General features: G+C 45.1%; 1 protein-coding gene across 4 annotated transcripts in view; it reads right to left on the reverse strand.

Moving 5' to 3' along the window:
* LOC135537715 (rhomboid-related protein 3-like) overlaps nucleotides 1-21,333 on the reverse strand; it is a 61,760-nt gene that overhangs the window by 11,602 nt on the left and 28,825 nt on the right. For all 4 annotated transcript variants that reach the window (XM_064963763.1, XM_064963756.1, XM_064963749.1 and 1 more), the window contains 4 exons: nucleotides 12,535-12,693; nucleotides 10,024-10,251; nucleotides 9,415-9,563; nucleotides 3,045-3,157 (listed from right to left, as the gene is read on the reverse strand). In XM_064963763.1, coding sequence (XP_064819835.1) covers nucleotides 3,045-3,157; nucleotides 9,415-9,563; nucleotides 10,024-10,251; nucleotides 12,535-12,693 — 649 coding nt within the window. The remainder of the gene's footprint in view (nucleotides 1-3,044; nucleotides 3,158-9,414; nucleotides 9,564-10,023; nucleotides 10,252-12,534; nucleotides 12,694-21,333) is intronic.

Genomic DNA, 21,333 nt, shown 5'->3' on the forward strand with positions numbered 1-21,333 from the left:
GACAACACACACCACCCTGGTTCCTCTGCTCAAGGTGTGTGTGTGTAGACAGATAGGAAGACCATTATTACCACAATTATCTCTGTTAATATAATTGTTTTACCACTGTAACAACCCCCACACCCACTAAAGGACTTCCTTCCCTTTGTAGTCTCTCTGGAGGCCCTCTGGGTCAGTTGTTGGGTGAGAAACTGACATGTCATCTATCTTGTTTGTTGGTTAAACTTCCAAACTAGGACATAGTGATGAATCTTGCTGCCAATGAGGGAATACAACGTTTGGCCACATTATCTACACAGCATCAGTGCTACTCATCATCAGAGAGAGGTAGAGTGGATACAGGAAATACCCCCAAAGTCCCCACAAGGGTAGTAAAACAAGGGGACATTTCGCCGGCCCCCACAAGGACAAAAAACATTTTAGGCTTAAGGGTTAGGTTTCGGGTTGCAAATAGGCTATGGGAAGAATTAGGGTAAGGGTTAGGAGTTAGGGTTAGGGGTTAAGGAAAATAGGATTTTGAATGGAAATCAATTTTAGGTCCCAACAAGTATAGTAAAACATATGATGTGTGTTTTTGTTGTTTGTGCCTGCGTTCGATCATGAGTCTCTCTAAGTGACTATTTGCATGTCCCCCCCCCCCCTTTTTTTTTCTGTTTATTATCTATGCATAGTCGCTTTAATAACTTTATCTACATGTACATATTACCTCGACTAACCGGTGCCTCCACACATTGCCTCTGTACAGGTACCCCCTGAATATAGCCTCACTAGTGTTATTTTACTGCTGCTCTTTCTCTTTGATTTTTTTTAGGTATTTTCTTCAAACTGCATTGTTGGTTTGGGGCTTGTAAGTAAGCTTTTCACTGTTAAGGTCTACCTACACCTGATGTATTCGGCGCATGTGACAAATAAAATTTGATTTGATTTGTATTACAGCCTTAAAAGCCCATATTGAGTATTGACATCTCGCTGGATACCTGAGTCCCTATTGACCTCTGACCCTGTTGGTACAGCTAAGCACTTATCTCCACCATAACAACATTATCCCAGACAAAACAACACAGAAGACAACCTCCCTCTACACACACACACACACACACACACTTCCGGTGGGTCGATATCTAATTAACCAGCAGGTTCCCGTGGGGACAGTGACCCTCTCAGTACCACCACCGTGTGTGTGTGTGTGTGTGTGTGTGTGTGTGTGTGTGTGTGTGTGTGTGTGTGTGTGTGTGTGTGTGTGTGTGTGTGTGTGTGTGTGTGTGTGTGTGTGTGTGTAGGGGGTTTTAGCTACAGGCCACCACAGCTGGGGCAAAATGCTTCTGTGTACACACCCATCTTCATACACAACCAGATATAAAACCTCATACATATATACAATATTTATCTCCACCAACACACACGCCGTAAAATAAACACACACACAAACTTTACACACACACATGGAATAGGGCTCCCTAGTGGTGCAGCGGTCTAAGGCACTGCATCTCAGTGCGAGAGGTGTCACTGCAGACCCTGGTTCAATCCCGGGCTGTATCACAACCGGCCGTGATCAGGTTAGGCCGTCATTGTAGATAAGAATTGTTTCGTAATTGACTTGCCTAGTTAAATAAAAGGTACAAAATTACACACTCTGCTGGCAATCCTCTGTCCTTCTACAGTTTTTCCCACCCACAGGGTGTTATATCCTTGCAAAATATCCCCAAACATCAACCATTTTCATCCAAATATTTCCACTCTGAATGTTTCCTGAGCATTTAGTTTCCAGAGGGCAGCAGGCAGAAATCCCTGATAATGTTTGTTTGGCTCCAGAGGTAATTCAAGCTAAAGCTGGATTATCGCTCCACTCCTCATGTACACTGCATGATAAGCAGGCAGTGTAGAACATACCCCATGGTCACATGGTAATCTAGTGAGCACTGAGCCATACTGAGCCAAGCCGCGCTGGGCCAGGGGGGAGAGGGGAGAGAGGAGGGAGAGGGGCAGAGGGAGAGAGGGGAGCCCTGGGCGCTCAAATGACATTAGCAACTAATGTCACTAGGGAGCTAGCGATGACATTTGCCTTGAAAGCCTCTTCCTCTCTCTGATGCATAACATCCCAGTAGGCTTGGTCCTCTTCCTCTCTCTGATGCATAACATCCCAGTAGGCTTGGTCCTCTTCCTCTCTCTGATGCATAACATCCTAGTAGGCTTGGTCCTCTTCCTCTCTCTGATGCATAACATCCCAGTAGGCTTGGTCCTCTTCCTCTCTCTGATGCATAACATCCCAGTAGGCTTGGTCCTCTTCCTCTCTCTGATGCATAACATCCCAGGAGGCTTGGTCCTCTTCCTCTCTCTGATGCATAACATCCCAGTAGGCTTGGTCCTCTTCCTCTCTCTGATGCATAACATCCCAGTAGGCTTGGTCCTCTTCCTCTCTCTGATGCATAACATCCCAGTAGGCTTGGTCCTCTTCCTCTCTCTGATGCATAACATCCCAGTAGGCTTGGTCCTCTTCCTCTCTCTGATGCATAACATCCCAGTAGGCTTGGTCCTCTTCCTCTCTCTGATGCATAACATCCCAGTAGGCTTGGTCCTCTTCCTCTCTCTGATGCATAACATCCCAGTAGGCTTGGTCCTCTTCCTCTCTCTGATGCATAACATCCCAGTAGGCTTGGTCCTCTTCCTCTCTCTGATGCATAACATCCTAGTAGGCTTGGTCCTCTTCCTCTCTCTGATGCATAACATCCCAGGAGGCTATTCATGGACTTCCTATGGAACATGGGCAGGTCTTCTCTCTCTCTCTCTCTCTCTCTCTCTCTCTCTCTCTCTCTCTCTCTCTCTCTCTCTCTCTGATGATTCACTTCCCCCTCTCTCTGTTGTTCTGGACCGGTGGGGGAACATTGATGCTCAACAAGAAAGCCTGTCAGAACACAAGCCCATCTGTCCCAGACATACGTGTTTTCTGAATGACTGTTATCCAAACACAGTGGGGTGAAGCCTGATAGCAGGGGTGTGTGCATGCACCTGCGCCATGTGTGTGTGTACCCTAATCCAGTACTCACCTGCCAGTACACCACACACGTAGACCAGTCCTATCCTCAGAGCTCCATGGACCATCTCAAGAGGGACTCCCACCAGCAGCTGCATGGCCATATTCAGACCCAGGTGTTCTATCCTGCTGGGTCACAACACACAGCCGTCAGTTAGAGGACAGGACGCATCCACACTCATATACAGTTTATGGTCATATTATCTGTTTCTAACCTGGAAGTAGGAGGCCTAATCTAGGATCAGGTCCCTCTGTTCATAATCTCATGAATTATGATCTAAAAGGTCAAACTGATCCAAGATCAGCATTCCTACTCTGAGATGTTCTATGAATACGAGCCGGACATTTTTTAAGTCCCTATATTGAATGCCTGTAGAGCTTTTAGAATCCGTTTGTAGGAGAGAAAGTGACATAAAGTAATTGAATCTATATCAGTAACCTCTCGCTCAATGAGCACCAGACTAAATTCATTGTCATTAAATTAGCCTAAGTCGATGGTCGTAGAAAGTGATGGATGGAGGGATGGCAATGTGTTGCTGAAAGATAATCGTGCCCACAGAGCATGTAAGACATTTAAACATAGATTGATTATCCAGTGAACATACTGTAATAGTCTCCCCTGGGGGGACTTACAGTAGCTCTAGGAAGCAGCTCCTACCGCCATTATCAACAACAACACTTGACTAAGGACCAATGGTGACTGAGGATAATATGCTTCTGGAGCACGTAGGCTTTACTACAACATCCGACACTAGGCCAACTGTGTTGCAGCTGTGCTATCCACTGGTTTTGGCTCTAGACAACACACCAATAAACCTCCTGTAAACCTTTTGTAGATGATGTCTCAGTATTGATCCAGCATTGCTTGGCTGCTGCTGTCATGTGCTGGCAGTTGACACATTTGATGCGTCGTCATCATTGGCTGAGATCCTGCAACGATGATGCAGGATCCCTAACGGGCTTTGGCGGTGTCCCTCCTCTCCTCTCTATCTATCTGGTCGGCCGTGTCGTGACCTGTCTGACTGTGATAAGTCCGACATATTACACCCCTCCACTATGTAATCCCTTCACTGGGGTCAACAACACTGCTTCCAATCGACAACAACACAAACAGAATGCACATATCAGCCCAGAAACACCACAGGACAACACTCCACTAACCCTACAGGTAGGACTAGCTGCTCTGTCTGGTAGGTTTAGGACAACTTGTTTCATTTGTATTATTTTAGTCATTATTTTTAGGGGGTCTAGGACAACTTTAGTAGGTGACCAAAGACGAAGCCGTTTCCCAGCCACTTATGACTTGAACCACCCCTCTTTTTGATCACGTTTTGGCTGCTTAACTCCTTATGTTTTCATCAACATAAAAGCAGGATTTGGCTTATTTTCCCGCCTTTAAGCTGGCATTGAGTGTACAGTGCAGCAGCTCAGTGAAAACAGCATTGCGTTCTTTGTTTTCCTTTGTGGTTGTCTAGAGAATGACAGTGATCCGTGTATTTGTCTGTGCCATTGTTATGAGACAACGGGATGTCTTTTCATAGGAACGTGTGTGTGTGTGTGTGTGTGTGTACATGCATGTGTATTTGTATGACCTCACATATACATATACATTGTCATTGTTATGAGACAACGGGATGTCTTCTCATAGGAACGTGTGTGTGTGTGTGTGTGTGTGTGTGTGTGTGTGTGTGTGTGTGTGTGTGTGTGTGTGTGTGTGTGTGTGTGTGTGTGTGTGTGTGTGTGTGTGTGTGTGTGTGTGTGTGTGTGTGTGTGTGTGTGTGTGTGTGTGCGAGCGAGTGAGTGAGAGAGAGAGAGAGAGAGAGAGTGTACGGAAGCATCCCTCTGGGACTGGTTAGCGCTGGAAAATGAATAGTCCTTTTAATCTCCAGTGGAACGTCCTTGTGTATTTGGACAGGGCCTTGCTTCTCCACAAGCCAATCAATATCACCCTTGTCTCATTGTCAACTAGAATGATTCTCTCACTACAGCATGAGGGCTCTTGTCTGCTTCAACAAAACAACTCATAGATTTGATTCTGTTTGGGGATTTGTTTCTATGGATACATCCGCTGTAGGGGTTTTAAACCAATGTGTTCATAATATCGGAGGCTGAAACACACTGTTTTTTGGGGGGCCTAGTTTTGGCATGCTATCGTCACTATGGTATAAATGGAATAGTGAACGTATGTCCACCAAGCTGGGACAGAGAGAGGGAGAACTTCTGTGGCACCCACATGTGTCAGTGCTGAGTACGGGCCCTGTGGGCATAAAGGACACAGTGTGTGGATTCTGTGTGGACAGCAGTGTGTGGATGCTTTGTGTGTGTGTGTGTGTGTGTGTGTGTGTGTGTGTGTGTGTGTGTGTGTGTGTGTGTGTGTGTGTGTGTGTGTGTGTGTGTGTGTGTGTGTGTGTGTGTGTGTGTGTGTGTGGCAATCACAACACTGAATGACCTCTCCTACACATACTGCTGATAGAGAACCAGAGCTTTGGGACTTTAGATATTTGGTTAAATTCCCAGCAGCCTCCGCCTCTCTCAGGGCTGTGTGTGTGTGTGTTTAATAATGGATGGCTTGCCACGACCATGTGCTCTCATGAGGAGGCCGATGTGGTGTGCGTTGGAGCATAATCTCGAGGTGAAAGAAGCGTACACCTATTTAGACGAGGTGCTGGCTAGGGAAGTAAAACACTTAAAAAATAAAGGAGAGCCGCACACTAGGAGCTCAGGTGCAATAATTTAATAACCTACTAATATCCAACGTTTCGACAGACAAGCTGTCTTCATCAGGGTATGATCATGGGAACATAATCATTTGGAAAGGAGACAGCTGATACTTAAGTGATATCATGACACACACACACATCCAGGAATAGATTAAGAAACACTGCTCTACAAAGCCATAGAGTAGATATGACAATGTATGTACATTATACAGTGCATTCGGGAAAGTAATCACACTCCTTGACTTTTTCCACATTTTGTTACGTTACAGCCTTATTATAAAATTGATTAAATCATTTTTTCCCCTCATTAATCTACACACAATACCCCATAATGACAAAGCAAAAACAGACATTTTTGCAAATGTATTAAACATAAAAAACAGAAATACCTTACTTACATAAGTATTCAGACCATTTGCTATGAGACTCAAAATAGAGCTCAGATGTTTCTACAAGGCACAGATCTGGGGAAAGGTATCAAAACATTTCTGCAGCAAGACTCTTCCTAGAGCTGGCCTCCCGGCCAAACTGAGCAACGAAGGGAGAAGGGCCTTGGACAGGGAGGTGACCAAGAACCCGAGCTCTTGAGTTCTTCTGTGGAGGACAACCATCTCTGCAGCACTCCACCAATTAGGTCTTTATGTTAGAGGGGCCAGACAGAAGTCATTCCTCAGTAAATGGCACATGACAGCCCTCTTAGAGTTTGCCAAAAGGCACCTAAAGGACACTCTTAGACTATGGGAAACAAGGTTCTCTGGTCTGATGAAACCAAGATTGAACTCTTTGGCCTGAATGCCAAGCATCACGTCTGGAGGAAACTTGGCACCATCCCTACGATGAAGCATGGTGGTGGCAGCATCATGCTGTGGGGATGTTTTTCAGCAGCAGGGACTGGGAGACTAGGGAAGGGAAAGATTAACAGAGCAATGTACAGAGAGATCATTGATGAAAACCTGCTCCAGATCGCTCAAGACCTCAGACTGGGGCGAAGGTTCACAGGACAACGACCCTAAGCACACAGCCAAGAAAACACAGGGGCGGCATCGGGACAAGTCTCTGAATGTCCTTGAGTGGTCCAACCAGAGCCAGGACTTGAACCCGACCAAACATCTCTGGAGAGACCTGAAAATAGCTGTGCAGTGACGCTCCACATCCAACCTGACAGAGCTTGAGAGGATCTGCAGAGAAGAATGGGAGAAACTCCCCAAATACAGGTGTGCCAAGCTTGTAGCGTCATACCCAAGAAGACTCGAGGCTGTAATCGCTGCCAAAGATGCTTCAACAAAGTACTGAGTAAAGGGTCTGAATACTTATGTAAATATGATAGTTCCAGGGTTTTTTATACATTGGCAAAACCTTCAAAAAACAGGTTTTTGCATTGTCATTATGGGGTATTGTGTGTAGATTGATGAGGGGGGAAAAAACAATTTAATCAATTTTAGAATAAGGCTGTAACGGATCAAAATGTACAAACAGTCAAGTGGTCTGAATACTTTCCAATTATATGACTTTGACACGATCATCCAGGACTTGATTGACAAACGTTAGAGGTTAGGATTTGGGGAGGGCCAGGGGCAGACTGGGACTGGCCCTAGCATTTTTAGCACACGGGCAATTTTTTTTTCGCTTGAGGCCCCCATTATTATCCAGATAATGATCATTTTGTGCAAAAACCCAAGTTAGACAGGCCCACGGGGCTAAAAATGGACCAGCCCATCTTACATTTGCCCAAAATGCCAGATAGCCAGTCTGCCTCTAGGGAGGGCTAATCAAGTGGATGGCTGAAAATTTTCTACTTTTAAACTCGGACAAAACAGAGATGCTCATTCTAGGTCCCAAGAAACAAAGAGATCTTCTGTTGAATCTGACAATAAATCTTGATGGCTGTACAGTTGTCTCAAATAAAACTGTGAAGGACCTCAGCGTTACTCTGGACCTTGATCTCTCTTTTGACGAACATATCAAGACTGTTTCAAGGACAGCTTTTTCCCATCTACGTAACATTGCAAAAATCAGAAACTTTACGTCCAAAAATGATGCAGAAGAATGAATCCATGCTTTTGTCACTTCTAGGTTAGACTACTGCAATGCTCTACTTTCCGGCCACCCGGATAAAGCACCAAATAAACTCCAATTAGTGCTAAACACGGCTTCTAGAATCTTTACTAGAACCAAAAAATGTGATCATATTACTCCACTGCCAGCCTCTCTACACTGGCTTCCTGTTAAGGATAGGGCTTTCTCCTTTAGAGCTCCATTATTATGGAATGGTCTGCCTACCCATGTGAGAGACGCAGACTCGGTCTCAACCTTTCAGTCTTTACTGAAGACTCATCTCTTCAGTGGGTCATATGATTGAGTGTAGTCTGGCCCAGGAGTGTGAAGATGAATGGAAAGGCTCTGGAGCAAAGAACCGCCCTTGCTGTCTCTGCCTGGCCGGTTCCCCTCTCTCCACTGGGATTTCTCTGCCTCTAACCCTATTATAGGGGCTGAGTCACTGGCTTAGTGGTGCTCTTCCATGCCATCGCTAGAAGGAGTGCGTCACTTGAGTGGGTTGAGTCACTGACATGATCTTCCTGTCTGGGTTGGCGCCCCCCCACGGTTGTGCCGTGGTGAAGATCTTTGTGGGCTATACTCGGCCTTGTGTCAGGATGGTAAGTTGGTGGTTGAAGATATCCCTCTAGTGGTGTGGGGGCTGTGCATTGGCAAAGTAGGTGGGGTTATATCCCGCCTGTTTGGCCCTGTCCGGGGGTATCGTCAGATGGGGCCACAGTGTCTCCTGACCCCTCCTGTCTCAGCCTCCAGTATTTATGCTGCAGTAGTTTATGTGTCGGGGGGCTAGGGTCAGTTTGTTATATCTGGAGTACTTCTCCTGTCTTATCCGGTGTCCTGTGTGAATTTAAGTATGCTCTCTCTAATTCTCTCTCTTTCTCTCTTTCATTCTTTTTCTCTCTCGGAGGACCTGAGCCCTAGGACCATGCATCAGGACTACCTGGCCTGATGACTCCTTGCTGTCCCCAGTCCACCTGGCTGTGCTGCTGCTCCAGTTTCAACTGTTCTACCTGCGGCTCTGGAACCCTGACCTGTTCACCGGACGTGCTACCTGTCCCAGACCTGCTGTTTTCAACTCTCTAGAGACAACAGGAACGGTAGAGATACTCTGAATGATCGGCTATGAAAAGCCAACTGACATTTACTCCTGAGGTGCTGACCTGCAACCTCGACAACCACTGTGATTATTGTTATTTGACCCAGCTGGTCATCTATGAACATTTGAACATCTTGGTCATGTTCTGTTATTATCTCCACCCGGCACAGCCAGAAGAGGACTGGCCACCCCTCATAGCCTGGATCCTATCAAGGCTTCTTCCTAGGTTCTGGGCTTTCGAGGGAGTTTATCCTAGCCCCTGTGCTTCTACACCTGCATTGCTTGCTGTTTGGGTTTTAGGCTGGGTTTCTGTACAGCACTTTGAGATATCAGCTGATGTAAGAAGGGCTTTATAAATACATTTGATTTGATCAGACTGTCCCAATATTCATACTTAGCATTAGCATGCACGGTCAATACATCACCAAATACTAAGTAGTATGCAAGTATGTATATTTGGACATAGTCTGATTATAGGAGGGTCTTACCCTCCCCGAGCCAGGCTAGGTACCCACCCTGCGTGCATGAAGGCGTAGCTGAGGTATCTCCAGGCCTGAATCCGTAGCTGGGGGTGGTATGGCAGTGGGCCCCTTAGGAAGTGGGGACTGGACACCTGCAGCACCCAGCGGTCCAACTGCAGGCCATAGTACATGAACACTGCTACCTAGAGGACGGAAGGGGAAGTTATTGTTGAGGAAGATAAGATTTAGCCTGGGTACTAGCCTAAGAGATACGTTTTAGTTTTCACAGAGATATTTAGGTTGTCTCCATGAAGAATGTAGCGTTTCACTATAGTCTAGACTGATTTCAAAGGCTTATCGCAATGGAGAGGTGAAACCAAGAGCAAAAGATAAATGATACTGTTGCTATCTCGCTCTTCACCCTATCTTGAAAACAGAAGTTGAACGATAGGGTTCTCTTTGTTATCAAAACCGTTACTTTACAGCATCAAACCCTAATCAAAGATGCTTGAAGAACCTAAGCCCTAAATCTCTCATGGGCACGTCCTAACTCAACACTTCTGTCGAATATTCACTTAGTCTCCCATTAACATTCATGCATGACTAAGGGAAATTTGACTGAAGTAGAACTTAGGATTTACCCCTCCATGAGCGGAACGTTACCTCAGCAATGGTGATAGCCAAGATGAGCCAGGGTGGTGGGCAGCAGGTGTAGCTGTCAAAGTACCACTTCCTGTCGATCTCCCGGGGCAGGGTCTCGTAGGCGATATGCCTCACCAGCCTCTGGGACAGACCCAGACCCACCTCCTCCCCCAGGGCCCCGGCCCCCTTCAACTGACGACTTCCCTGGAGGATGGCCCGCCGGAAGCTGTTGCTGCGCTTGTTGGACATCTAGCAGGGAGGGGGGGGGTAGAGAGAGATTTATAGAGAGGGAGGGATGGGAGAGGGGAGCGAGAGGAATAGAGAGAGAGGGTTGGAGAGAGTGAGACTGTTATGAGCACATGTGCAGATGTCTGTCAAAATACATAATCAAATACCCAGTGTCCATCTGCAGGTCAGGCTTCATTGACAGTCAGTCCATTCATTGAGACTTTCATTGCAATAAGTAATTTAGTTCTCTTATGTGAGCGACAGAAACGTCATAGAAACATGGCCATAAAATAATTGTCTATTTTCAATTAGGATAAATTCCAGCCATACAGGTCTTGACACTATCGCTGGCTTCCCTACAACACCCCATTGTGTCGTCATAGCTCCCCTAAGTCGTGGGCACCCCCATCCTTCATCCCACTGTGACAGCAACCACGCTGCCATACCCTCCCACCTCGCCCCAGCAACAGAATGCCTCCGTCATCACCTAGCAACCGCTGAGCCCTTCTCCTCGTCCCAAGTACTGGCGGCAGCTGCCTGACAACGCAGCCTTTCTACCCAGATCAGCAATATTCATGGTCCTCCTATAGAACATGGAATGTGGACAAGTCCCTCTCTCTCTATCCCTCCCTGATTCCTCTCCCTCTGATTCCCATCTCTCCCGTTCTCTCTCTCGCTCTCTCTCGCTCTCTCTCATTCACACATTTCTCTCTTTCTTTTTCTCTCTCCGATCCTCAAAGTAGTTTATAATAGCACCGTTCTTCAATCTATAATGACCATTCAAATTGAACAGATCTCCAATTATGTGAGTCTTGATTGCAGTCAAGAGACAGTGTGGGATTCTTCATGACTGTAGGTTACCATGGCCACTCCCAGCCCAAAGCCAACAGAGAGCTGGATCAAACGGTACCAAACATACACATTCTGCACCACACACACGCACCCACTGTACATGACAATGGACCCGTGCGCACGCGCGCACACACACACACACACACACACACACACACACACACACACACACACACACACACACACACACACACACACACACACACACACACACACACACACACACACACATTCCTCTCCAGGTCACCAACCGCATAAAGACACAGTCTTCTTTCTTCCAGCAGTGCAGGGGCAATTCTTCTCCTCTTATTTTCAATCAAAAGAGAGAGAAAGGGAGTGACGTTCTATCTATTCACCGACAGCGAAGAAGAGAGCAGGGTAGAGAGAGAATGGTATTTCTCCAAGAAGGACTGTGGGACCAGGGACAATCTTCTGTTATACTGGGAGATACTGTCAGGGAGAGGAGCGATAGGAAGAGAGGGAGAGAGAGGAGAGGGAGAGAGAGGGACAGAAGGGGCAGGGAGATAAAGAGAGCGAGAGAGATACGAGAGAGAGAAGGAAAAGTAGAAAGAGAGGAAAGAGAGAAAAGAGAGAGCGAGGCAATAACTCCCAATCACGCTGACAGCTTTATGGAATAGGCAGCTGAGCAAAGTAAAGATGGAACTGCAAATAACCCCAGCAAGCCTGTCTCTGTCTTCCAGTCCCACTTCTCCTCCTCCTCCCTCTCTCCATCTATCCTTCCCTCATCCTGCTTGGCTTCTGTTGTGGTTCCAGTGAATGTGAAAGCCACGGGGGGGTGAGGGGCGGTCTTTGTGGGTAACAATAGCAGCCACACCCCCCAACACACACACATACATACACACACGCACATCACTTGACAACATGCTCCTCGTCCCACTTCCTCTGTCCCACTTCCAGTTCCTCGCCTTGACCTTTGACCTGTCACATGACCTGGACCGACCAATCAAAGATCCTCTTTCACAATTTCCCACAGGCCCATTCTCAGCCCACTGTACAAGATAATGGACAGCTTTGAAGGAAGCGGAGAAGACAAAAGAGAGAATAGGAGAAATGGAAATTGAGAGGGGAGAGTTGGGGAACCTTCACAAATCCACCCCTACCGGCCACAACTTTCCACATTTCCAAACAATTGATTATTTCTCCAGATGACTTCACCGACCAGGGTCAAGAGTTCAACCTCTCACCTGAAACACAACAGGTGCCAGACGACGTGTGAAATTGCCAATTTAGACCAAGCTGTGTTGTCTAATACCGTGGAATATCCATGGTGTAGATGCCTTTATAGAGGGTTGATATCATAAGACCACTTCCTCTCCACTTCCTCTCATGTCTCAACATGACCAATCGGTGTACAGTATAATCAATGTTATGCTTATACAAAATCACTATTATCAGTTACTATCGTAACATGAAGTGACTCGGGACTCTCACCAGGTTGACAAAGTCCTGGTAGCAGATCTTTCCGTCTGCGTTGCCGTCGGCGAGGGCCAATAGAACCTCCAGCTTGTGAGGGTCCAGCTCCGAGCCGTGGGCCGCCAGCAGGTCTCTGAACCGCTCTGTACTGATGAAGCCTGAACTCTCTGAGTCGAACTGGAACGCACAGGGAGAGGCATATGGTTAGAAGTTCTGTAGATAAGCACAGAGACAAGGACAATGACACACGCGCACGCGCACGCACACGCACACGCGCACAAGAGACTTGACAGATGTAGTCAAACAAAGCACATTTACAAAGGCACAATGCACATACTCACAAGCCTTATCACATAGAGACACACAAAGGTAATTATCACGTGAATTATAAGTTAAGTCAGTATATAATCTCACAGTACAGCCTTGTACCGAACATTCAACACTGACAAAAAGAAAACAAGCCAAAAAGCTATAAAATAATATTTTGTTCATAGTTTGAGCTGCATTGTAAAGAATTTAAATGAGCCCGAATAGCTCATCTAACCAACGGCCATTTTGTTTCATTTTTTATTTTCATTAATCACATTCAGTAGCTGAGGAAAGAGCCTATAACTTCTGAGAATATCCACACTTTAAAGAAGTTAGCTCGTGTTGTGTATTTCATTATACTGTCAAGTGTCCTGAAACGTTTAGATGCACTTGAAATAAAGTGAAATTGTATCTATCTGACCAATTACATCCTGGTCGTCTAAATCATGGCCTTTCCCCTACTACCCACTAAGCACTTCCAAGGGTCACAAGTCCTTGGCTCCACCCACACAACAGTCTCTCACATTCAGCAGAAGCAAATGCCAGACATCCCACACTAGGAATTCTTCACACTCACTCCTTAGTTCTTTCTCTCTCACCAATGACGCATATACAGCACAGTGACTGCATCAGTGAATCAAAGAGAACAGTATCAATAGCTTTTTCTCATACCAAATGTTATATGAGCAAACGTTTTTACACATTACCTCAATCCTCTCCGCTATGAGTGATAGTAATTCCAATGGAACTCAAACTGAATTGAATGGAGCCACTTTAGACTTCAGATGTGTCTGTTCAACGGACTGTAAAACGGCCTGGATTTGAGTCCTCTTCTATTCCTCGATGTGCTTGTGTTTGACTTGAATGTCAGGTCGTTTGTGAATAGGGTCAGAATACAGCTGTCGTGCGTATAGTGTGTGTGTGTGTGACATACAGACTAGATGAGCAGTGAATCTAATTCCATCGCCCAGAGTAAAGCCTCAGACAGTTTGTTTGCCTTCTCCATGTGCCACGTTTGGCAGGCAGCACAACGGAAGACAGGCAGAGACCATAGAAATAACATCACAGGCCATTGACTTGAATGAGGATTCTCCTTCTACTTATTAGACAACCCAGTACATCACTGGGGCCGAGCTCCCTGCCATCCAGGACCTCTATACCAGGCGGTGTCAGAGGAAGGCTCAACAAATTGCCAGAGACTCCAGTCTCCCAAGTCATGGACTGTTCACTCTGCTACCGTCCGGCAAACGGTACCAGAACATCGGCTCTCGGACCAAGAGACAGCTTCTACCCACAAGCCACTAGACCGCTAAATATCCAGACTGATGAATATCAATTAATGGTACCTGAACCGTCTGCTCTGACTCTATCTTGCACTGACCCGACACACACTCACTAGACTTTATATACACACCATATACACACTCACCTCACACTACACTGTCACTCCCACACAGATCCCTCACACATTCAAACACTACATACCCCCACACACGCACACACGTCCATACAGACACAACACAAACACACATGCTGTACACGCACACACTTTTACACTCCTCATTTGCTGCTACCACTCTGTTCTTTGTTTTACTCTTATTATTATCTATCCTGATGCCTCGTCACTTTACCCTGCCTTCATGTACATATCTACCTCATATACCTTATTATTATCTATCCTGATGCCTAGTCACTTTACCCTGCCTTCATGTACATATCTACCTCATATACCTTATTATTATCTATCCTGATGCCTCGTCACTTTACCTTGCCTTCATGTACATATCTACCTCATATACCTTATTATTATCTATCCTGATGCCTCGTCACTTTACCCTGCCTTCATGTACATATCTACCTCATATACCTTATTATTATCTATCCTGATGCCTCGTCACTTTACCCTGCCTTCATGTACATATCTACCTCATATACCTTATTATTATCTATCCTGATGCCTCGTCACTTTACCCTGCCTTCATGTACATATCTACCTCATATACCTTATTATTATCTATCCTGATGCCTCGTCACTTTACCCTGCCTTCATGTACATATCTACCTCATATACCTTATTATTATCTATCCTGATGCCTCGTCACTTTACCCTGCCTTCATGTACATATCTACCTCAAATACCTTATTATTATCTACCCTGATGCCTGGTCACTTTACATTGATCTGGTACTGGTACTCCCTGTATATAGCTCCACATTGATCTGGTACTGGTACTCCCTGTATATAGCTCCACATTGATCTGGTACTGGTACTCCCTGTATATAGCTCCACATTGATCTGGTACTGGTACTCCCTGTATATAGCTCCACATTGATCTGGTACTGGTACTCCCTGTATATAGCTCCACATTGATCTGGTACTGGTACTCCCTGTATATAGCTCCACATTGATCTGGTACTGGTACTCCCTGTATATAGCTCCACATTGATCTGGTACTGGTACTCCCTGTATATAGCTCCACATTGATCTGGTACTGGTACTCCCTGTATATAGCTCCACATTGATCTGGTACTGGTACTCCGTGTATATAGCTCCACATTGATCTGGTACTGGTACTCCCTGTATATAGCTCCACATTGATCTGGTACTGGTACTCCCTGTATATAGCTCCACATTGATCTGGTACTGATACTCCCTGTAAATAGCTCCATTCTTGTGTATTTTATTTTAATAGTCTATTACATTTTTAAACTCGTTGGTAACTGCATCGTTGGTAAAAACTCGGAAGCAAGCTTTTCACTGTACACCAGTTGTGTTCGGCGCACGTGATTCATACAAATGGATTTGATTCAATTCTACGGCAATAGAATTGCAGGAGGGCATAAAGGGCTGTTCCAGTCTGCTCTTCAGAACAACAACTGAGAGGTGACAGTTGACTCTCACAGAGTCCTTCTTTATGGTGATTCCAAAAGTCATCTTTAAAGATGCTGCAATATGGTTGGAGCATTTTGGTTAAATGATCATTGTTAACTATAAAGACTGCGTTGGTGCTAAATAAATACGTTGAAATCGACCACATTAACTCAGATTTCACAGACTGGAGACTGTGTGAACACACATGCACTCCAACACTATATCTGTCTTGATGCCGTGCTCTCTCTCTCGCACGCGCACACGCACGCGCACACGCACACACACACACACACACACACACACACACACACACACACACACACACACACACACACACACACACACACACACACACACACACACCCTGAAAGGGAAAGTGAACCAAACGAACCTTTTCCTGCAGGATGTATTCCAGTTTCTGCCGGGGACATCTTGTCATGTCTCTGGTTTGTGTAATCCCAGAACCCAGAACCATATCTCACGTGTGTTCACCAGTTAATAGTGTCATAAAATACTACTGTCTGTGTGCCTAGTCCAGTCCTACTGCTATCTGTCTGTATCTACCAGACTGTCTGGTCCAGAAGAAGAGCTTGTTTACCCCTCTGACGGATTACAGTCCCATACTGAACACCCCCCCCCAAACCCCCTGTTCTCAGCCCCCCAACAATACAACCCAGCCCCAAACCCCATTTTAGCCTGCATTCAGATCTCAGACCCCCTCTCTCCCACAGCTCTCTTAGACACACACTTGTACAACTCTCTCTCAAACTGAAACTAACACACACCCTTTCTCTCAAATGCCTACACACTGTCACGAAGACCCACACATACACATTCCCATACACCAGCTCCACATCCAGCCCTTCAGACTCCAGTTCAAATTCTGCAGTCAACAGGCTCACTGGCAGGCAGGGATGAGTGTGATGATGTGGGGAACCCCTCCTTAACAATGGGGGCCTAATGGACATTTCATGCAAGGTTTACCCAATCCCTTTCCCCCAATAAGACCCTGTTGCCCCTCGTCCCTCTGAGGGCTTCACAAAAGACATAGGAAAGACACATTAGAATATGGGAACAGCACTGTTGATGACATAGACACATTAGAATACAGGAACAGCACTGATGATGACATAGACACATTATAATATGGGAACAGCACTGATGATGACATAGACACATTAGAATATGGGAACAGCACTGATGATGACATAGACACATTAGAATACAGGAACAGCACTGATGATGACATAGACACATTAGAATATGGGAACAGCACTGATGATGACATAGACACATTAGAATATGGGAACAGCACTGATGATGACATAGACACATTAGAATATGGGAACAGCACTGATGATGACATGACACATTAGAATATGGGAACAGCACTGATGATGACATAGACACATTAGAATATGGGAACAGCACTGATGATGACATAGACACATTAGAATATGGGAACAGCACTGATGATGACATAGACACATTAGAATATGGGAACAGCACTGATGATGACATAGACACATTAGAATATGGAACAGCACTGATGATGACATAGACACATTAGAATATGGGAACAGCACTGATGATGACATAGACACATTAGAATATGGGAACAGCACTGATGATGACATAGACATATTAGAATATAGGAACAGCACTGATGATGACATAGACACATTAGAATATGGGAACAGCACTGATGATGACATAGACACATTAGAATATGGGAACAGCACTGATGATGACATAGACATATTAGAATATAGGAACAGCACTGATGATGACATAGACACATTAGATGGGAACAGACTGATGATGACATATAGGAACAGCACTGATGATGACATAGACATTAGAATATGGGAACAGCACTGATGATGACATAGACACATTAGAATATGGGAACAGCACTGATGATGACATAGACACATTAGAATATAGGAACAGCACTGATGATGACATAGAACACACTGATGATGACATAGACACATTAGAATATAGGATGATGGAACAGCACTGATGATGACATAGAATATGGGAACAGCATTATGACATATTAGGGAACAGCACTGATGATGACATAGACACATTAGAATATGGGAACAGCACTGATGATGACATAGACACATTAGAATATGGGAACAGCACTGATGATGACATAGACACATTAGAATATGGGAACAGCACTGATGATAACATAGACACATTAGAATATAGGAACAGCACTGCTGATGACATAGACACATTAGAATATAGGAACAGCACTGATGATGTCATAGACACATTAGAATATAGGAACAGCACTGATGATGACATAGACACATTAGAATATAGGAACAGCACTGCTGATGACATAGACACATTAGAATATAGGAACAGCACTGATGATGACATATGCACATTAGAATATAGGAACAGCACTGATGATGACATAGACACATTAGAATATGGGAACAGCACTGATGATGACATAAACACATTAGAATATGGGAACAGCACTGATGATGACATAGACACATTAGAATACGGGAACAGCACTGATGATGACATAGACACATTAGAATACGGGAACAGCACTGATGATGACATAGACACATTAGAATATGGGAACAGCACTGATGATGACATAGACACATTAGAATATGGGAACAGCACTGATGATGACAAACGCTGAAACGTGTGTTCTTTTTTGTTCAGCACTTATTGCAATTTGCACGGGTACTTTGGAATTATTTTGAGTATGGAATTACATCTGAGCTACCTTGGGATTTCGTCTTTATGGTTTGAGTGTGAGTGCCTGCTCAACTCTGTTACTATGGCATACACACACAGGGACAAATCATTATGTTGTACTGTCCATATTCAAATGTCAATCTCCTCCCAAAATGTAATACAAGCTAAGCAAGGACTTACTACTGCTTCCTCCTGACCATGGGGGTTGTTTTGGGTATAACAAAGGGGTGTGGGGTGTGAGGCAAACCAAACAGATTGTTTCCCCTGACCAATGATAGAGTATTATGCAGACAAAGGCCTTTATTTGACACATACACACGCACACGCACACGGACACGCGGACACACCCAGTAATCCTGCCATTTGGGCTACTCCATAGACTAGCTTCAAGGGCTGAGGAGAGGAAAGTATCGAGGAAATGAGAGAAGAGGAGGGAAGGGAAGGGAAGAGAAGAGAAGAAGAGAGAAAAGAGAAGAGAAGATTGGGGACAATATTAGGCTGGGTCCTTAGCCTCATTTTCATATTGCTGCATATTAAGAAGCTTGAGGCAGCAGCAATGGAGAGTTTAGGGAGTCCACCAAGCCTAACAGCCCACAGAACAGTCAGAAATATATTGGTTCAAGTCTAATTTCGAGCAACCTTTTTCCCTCTGTATGAGCTGACCACAAGGTCCTTCCCCCGGCCTATTTAGATCTAATATCTTTCTAATATTAATCAAACAGATGAATCCATCCAACACGTGGGAAATGTGATTCTGTTAGCCCCCCAGCCACCTTAATAAACAGTAGTGTTCAGGCAGCTTCAGACATGTTGGAGGGATTGTCAACCCTGATATAATGACTCTACCACATCCCTTATCCCTAACCTCACCCCAGGAAGCTGCTCCACTCATCTAGTGACCTCTGACCTGAACTAATATGGGTCACTGTCCAACAGGCCCCCTGCCCTGCGCTGAGCTAAACCCATGAGGCATTTTCTGGAACAGTTACCACCACTGCAAAGAAGAGCGGTTAACTGGAGTGTAGGATCATGTATGGTAATGATGTAGGATCATGTATGGTAATGATGTAGGATCATGTATGGTAATGACGTAGGATCATGTATGGTAATGATGTAGGATCATGTATGGTAATGATGTAGGATCATGTATGGTAATGACGTAGGATCATGTATGGTAATGATGTAGGATAATGAAGTTCAATTGGAAAAGACAACTGACAAATCAGTTTTGTGCTCCTAGTTCTCTCAAATATGTGGTTAGTTGATATTTAGGCTAAAACATCTTAAATCCTCTCTTTTGTGAACTACCATGTCAGGTGTCTCCATGAAGCATGACACCTGTAGGTGGATGTCTTACTCAAATGGTTCTAATTCATAACGTCCTGAACCATGGAAAAACTACCATGGACCAAAATCCATATTGCGATAAACTGGCTGAATTGATGCGATAACGATGAACAGAACAGAGTTTATAACATTAATGTACACCTTTAAACTACTACTACTAGTTTGACAATTGTAGCCATCAATTGTCCCATAAACAATCACCCATATTAGCAAACTATCTTATCACATTTCTCTAGTATAGGCTACTTATCGTAACGACATCAGCAAAATGCCTGCGATAAGTGATCGGTATGGTTGGTAATTTCGGGTTTATCGTCAACAGATCTATGCCAATCACAAAAACACTGGAATAAATTCACAATTCTACATAGTCTACTCTGTGAAGTTGAATAATGGAAGTAGTATTTCACCTACAATGATATTATCAACCACAAATAGAGACGCCTCATTCCCATTCCTTTACCACATACAGGTTGCCGTGGTAACATGCATGACTTGGCCGATCGGCACAGAAACGTGCGCAATAACATGCGTGACCTGACTGACGGGGGGAGCAATAACACGCATTACCCTGAGAGCAGGAGTTCACAATTCACAGAACTGCGGTGTTACGGGACTAATGGTACCCCATAGAGCTGCCAACAGACTGCGGTGGAGCTGAGGGAGGCCATTAGTGACTCTATGTTCCCGTTGGGGGCTTCCTGTACTCTGCATGATGGGTGAGGACCTTTAACAGGTGATGAGGCTGTGAACGTTTAACAAGACACCAACAACCGGCAAAGTCAAAATTGTTCTCTATCCAGCTTTATAAAAGTTGAAGAAGCATATGGTCTACGTGCTATTCTAGAGAAGGTAATGCACTACTTTTGACAGGAGCCCTATGGGCCGTGGTCAAAGGTCAGGGGCGGATTGGCCATCTGACGCCTCAAGGAAAGAATGGGCCGGTGTGTTAGAAATACCAGGGACAATTTCTGGTCCCAGTCCGTCCCTGTCAAAAGTAGTGCACTATATAGGGAATATGGTGCCATTTGAGACACAGCCTAGAAGTGTCAGCTGCAGTGGGCCATTACTACACATGTTCATTATGCCATTGATTAACAGCGAGCTACTCATCATGATAGATGAAGAACTGGTGAGGGGCAGGTAGCTGAACATGCTGCAGGGTCATGGGACTGGGAGCCACACACACACACACATGAACAAACGAGTTCACACACACACACACACACACACACACAAAGGTAGAGTGCTCCCTTGACATGATCCAATTAGCTGGTCTAATTAAAAGCTACTAGACTGGTGGGGGGGGGGCTTGTTTCTCTCTGCTAACTACAGAGCAACACTGGGGAGGGCAGGAGTGTCTCAGGGCTGTGATTCGCTCTCTCTCGCTCTCTCACAAACACAAGTGCACACACACATTCACACACACACCCACGCATGCATTTACACATATGTGCATGTTCGCCCACACACACACACACACACTCACTCACTCACTCACTCACTCACTCACTCACTATCCCATCTCTCCTGGTAAGCGATGTGATTGTA

This window comes from Oncorhynchus masou, chromosome 5 (genome assembly GCF_036934945.1).
Source record: "Oncorhynchus masou masou isolate Uvic2021 chromosome 5, UVic_Omas_1.1, whole genome shotgun sequence".
Taxonomy (NCBI): domain Eukaryota; kingdom Metazoa; phylum Chordata; class Actinopteri; order Salmoniformes; family Salmonidae; genus Oncorhynchus; species Oncorhynchus masou.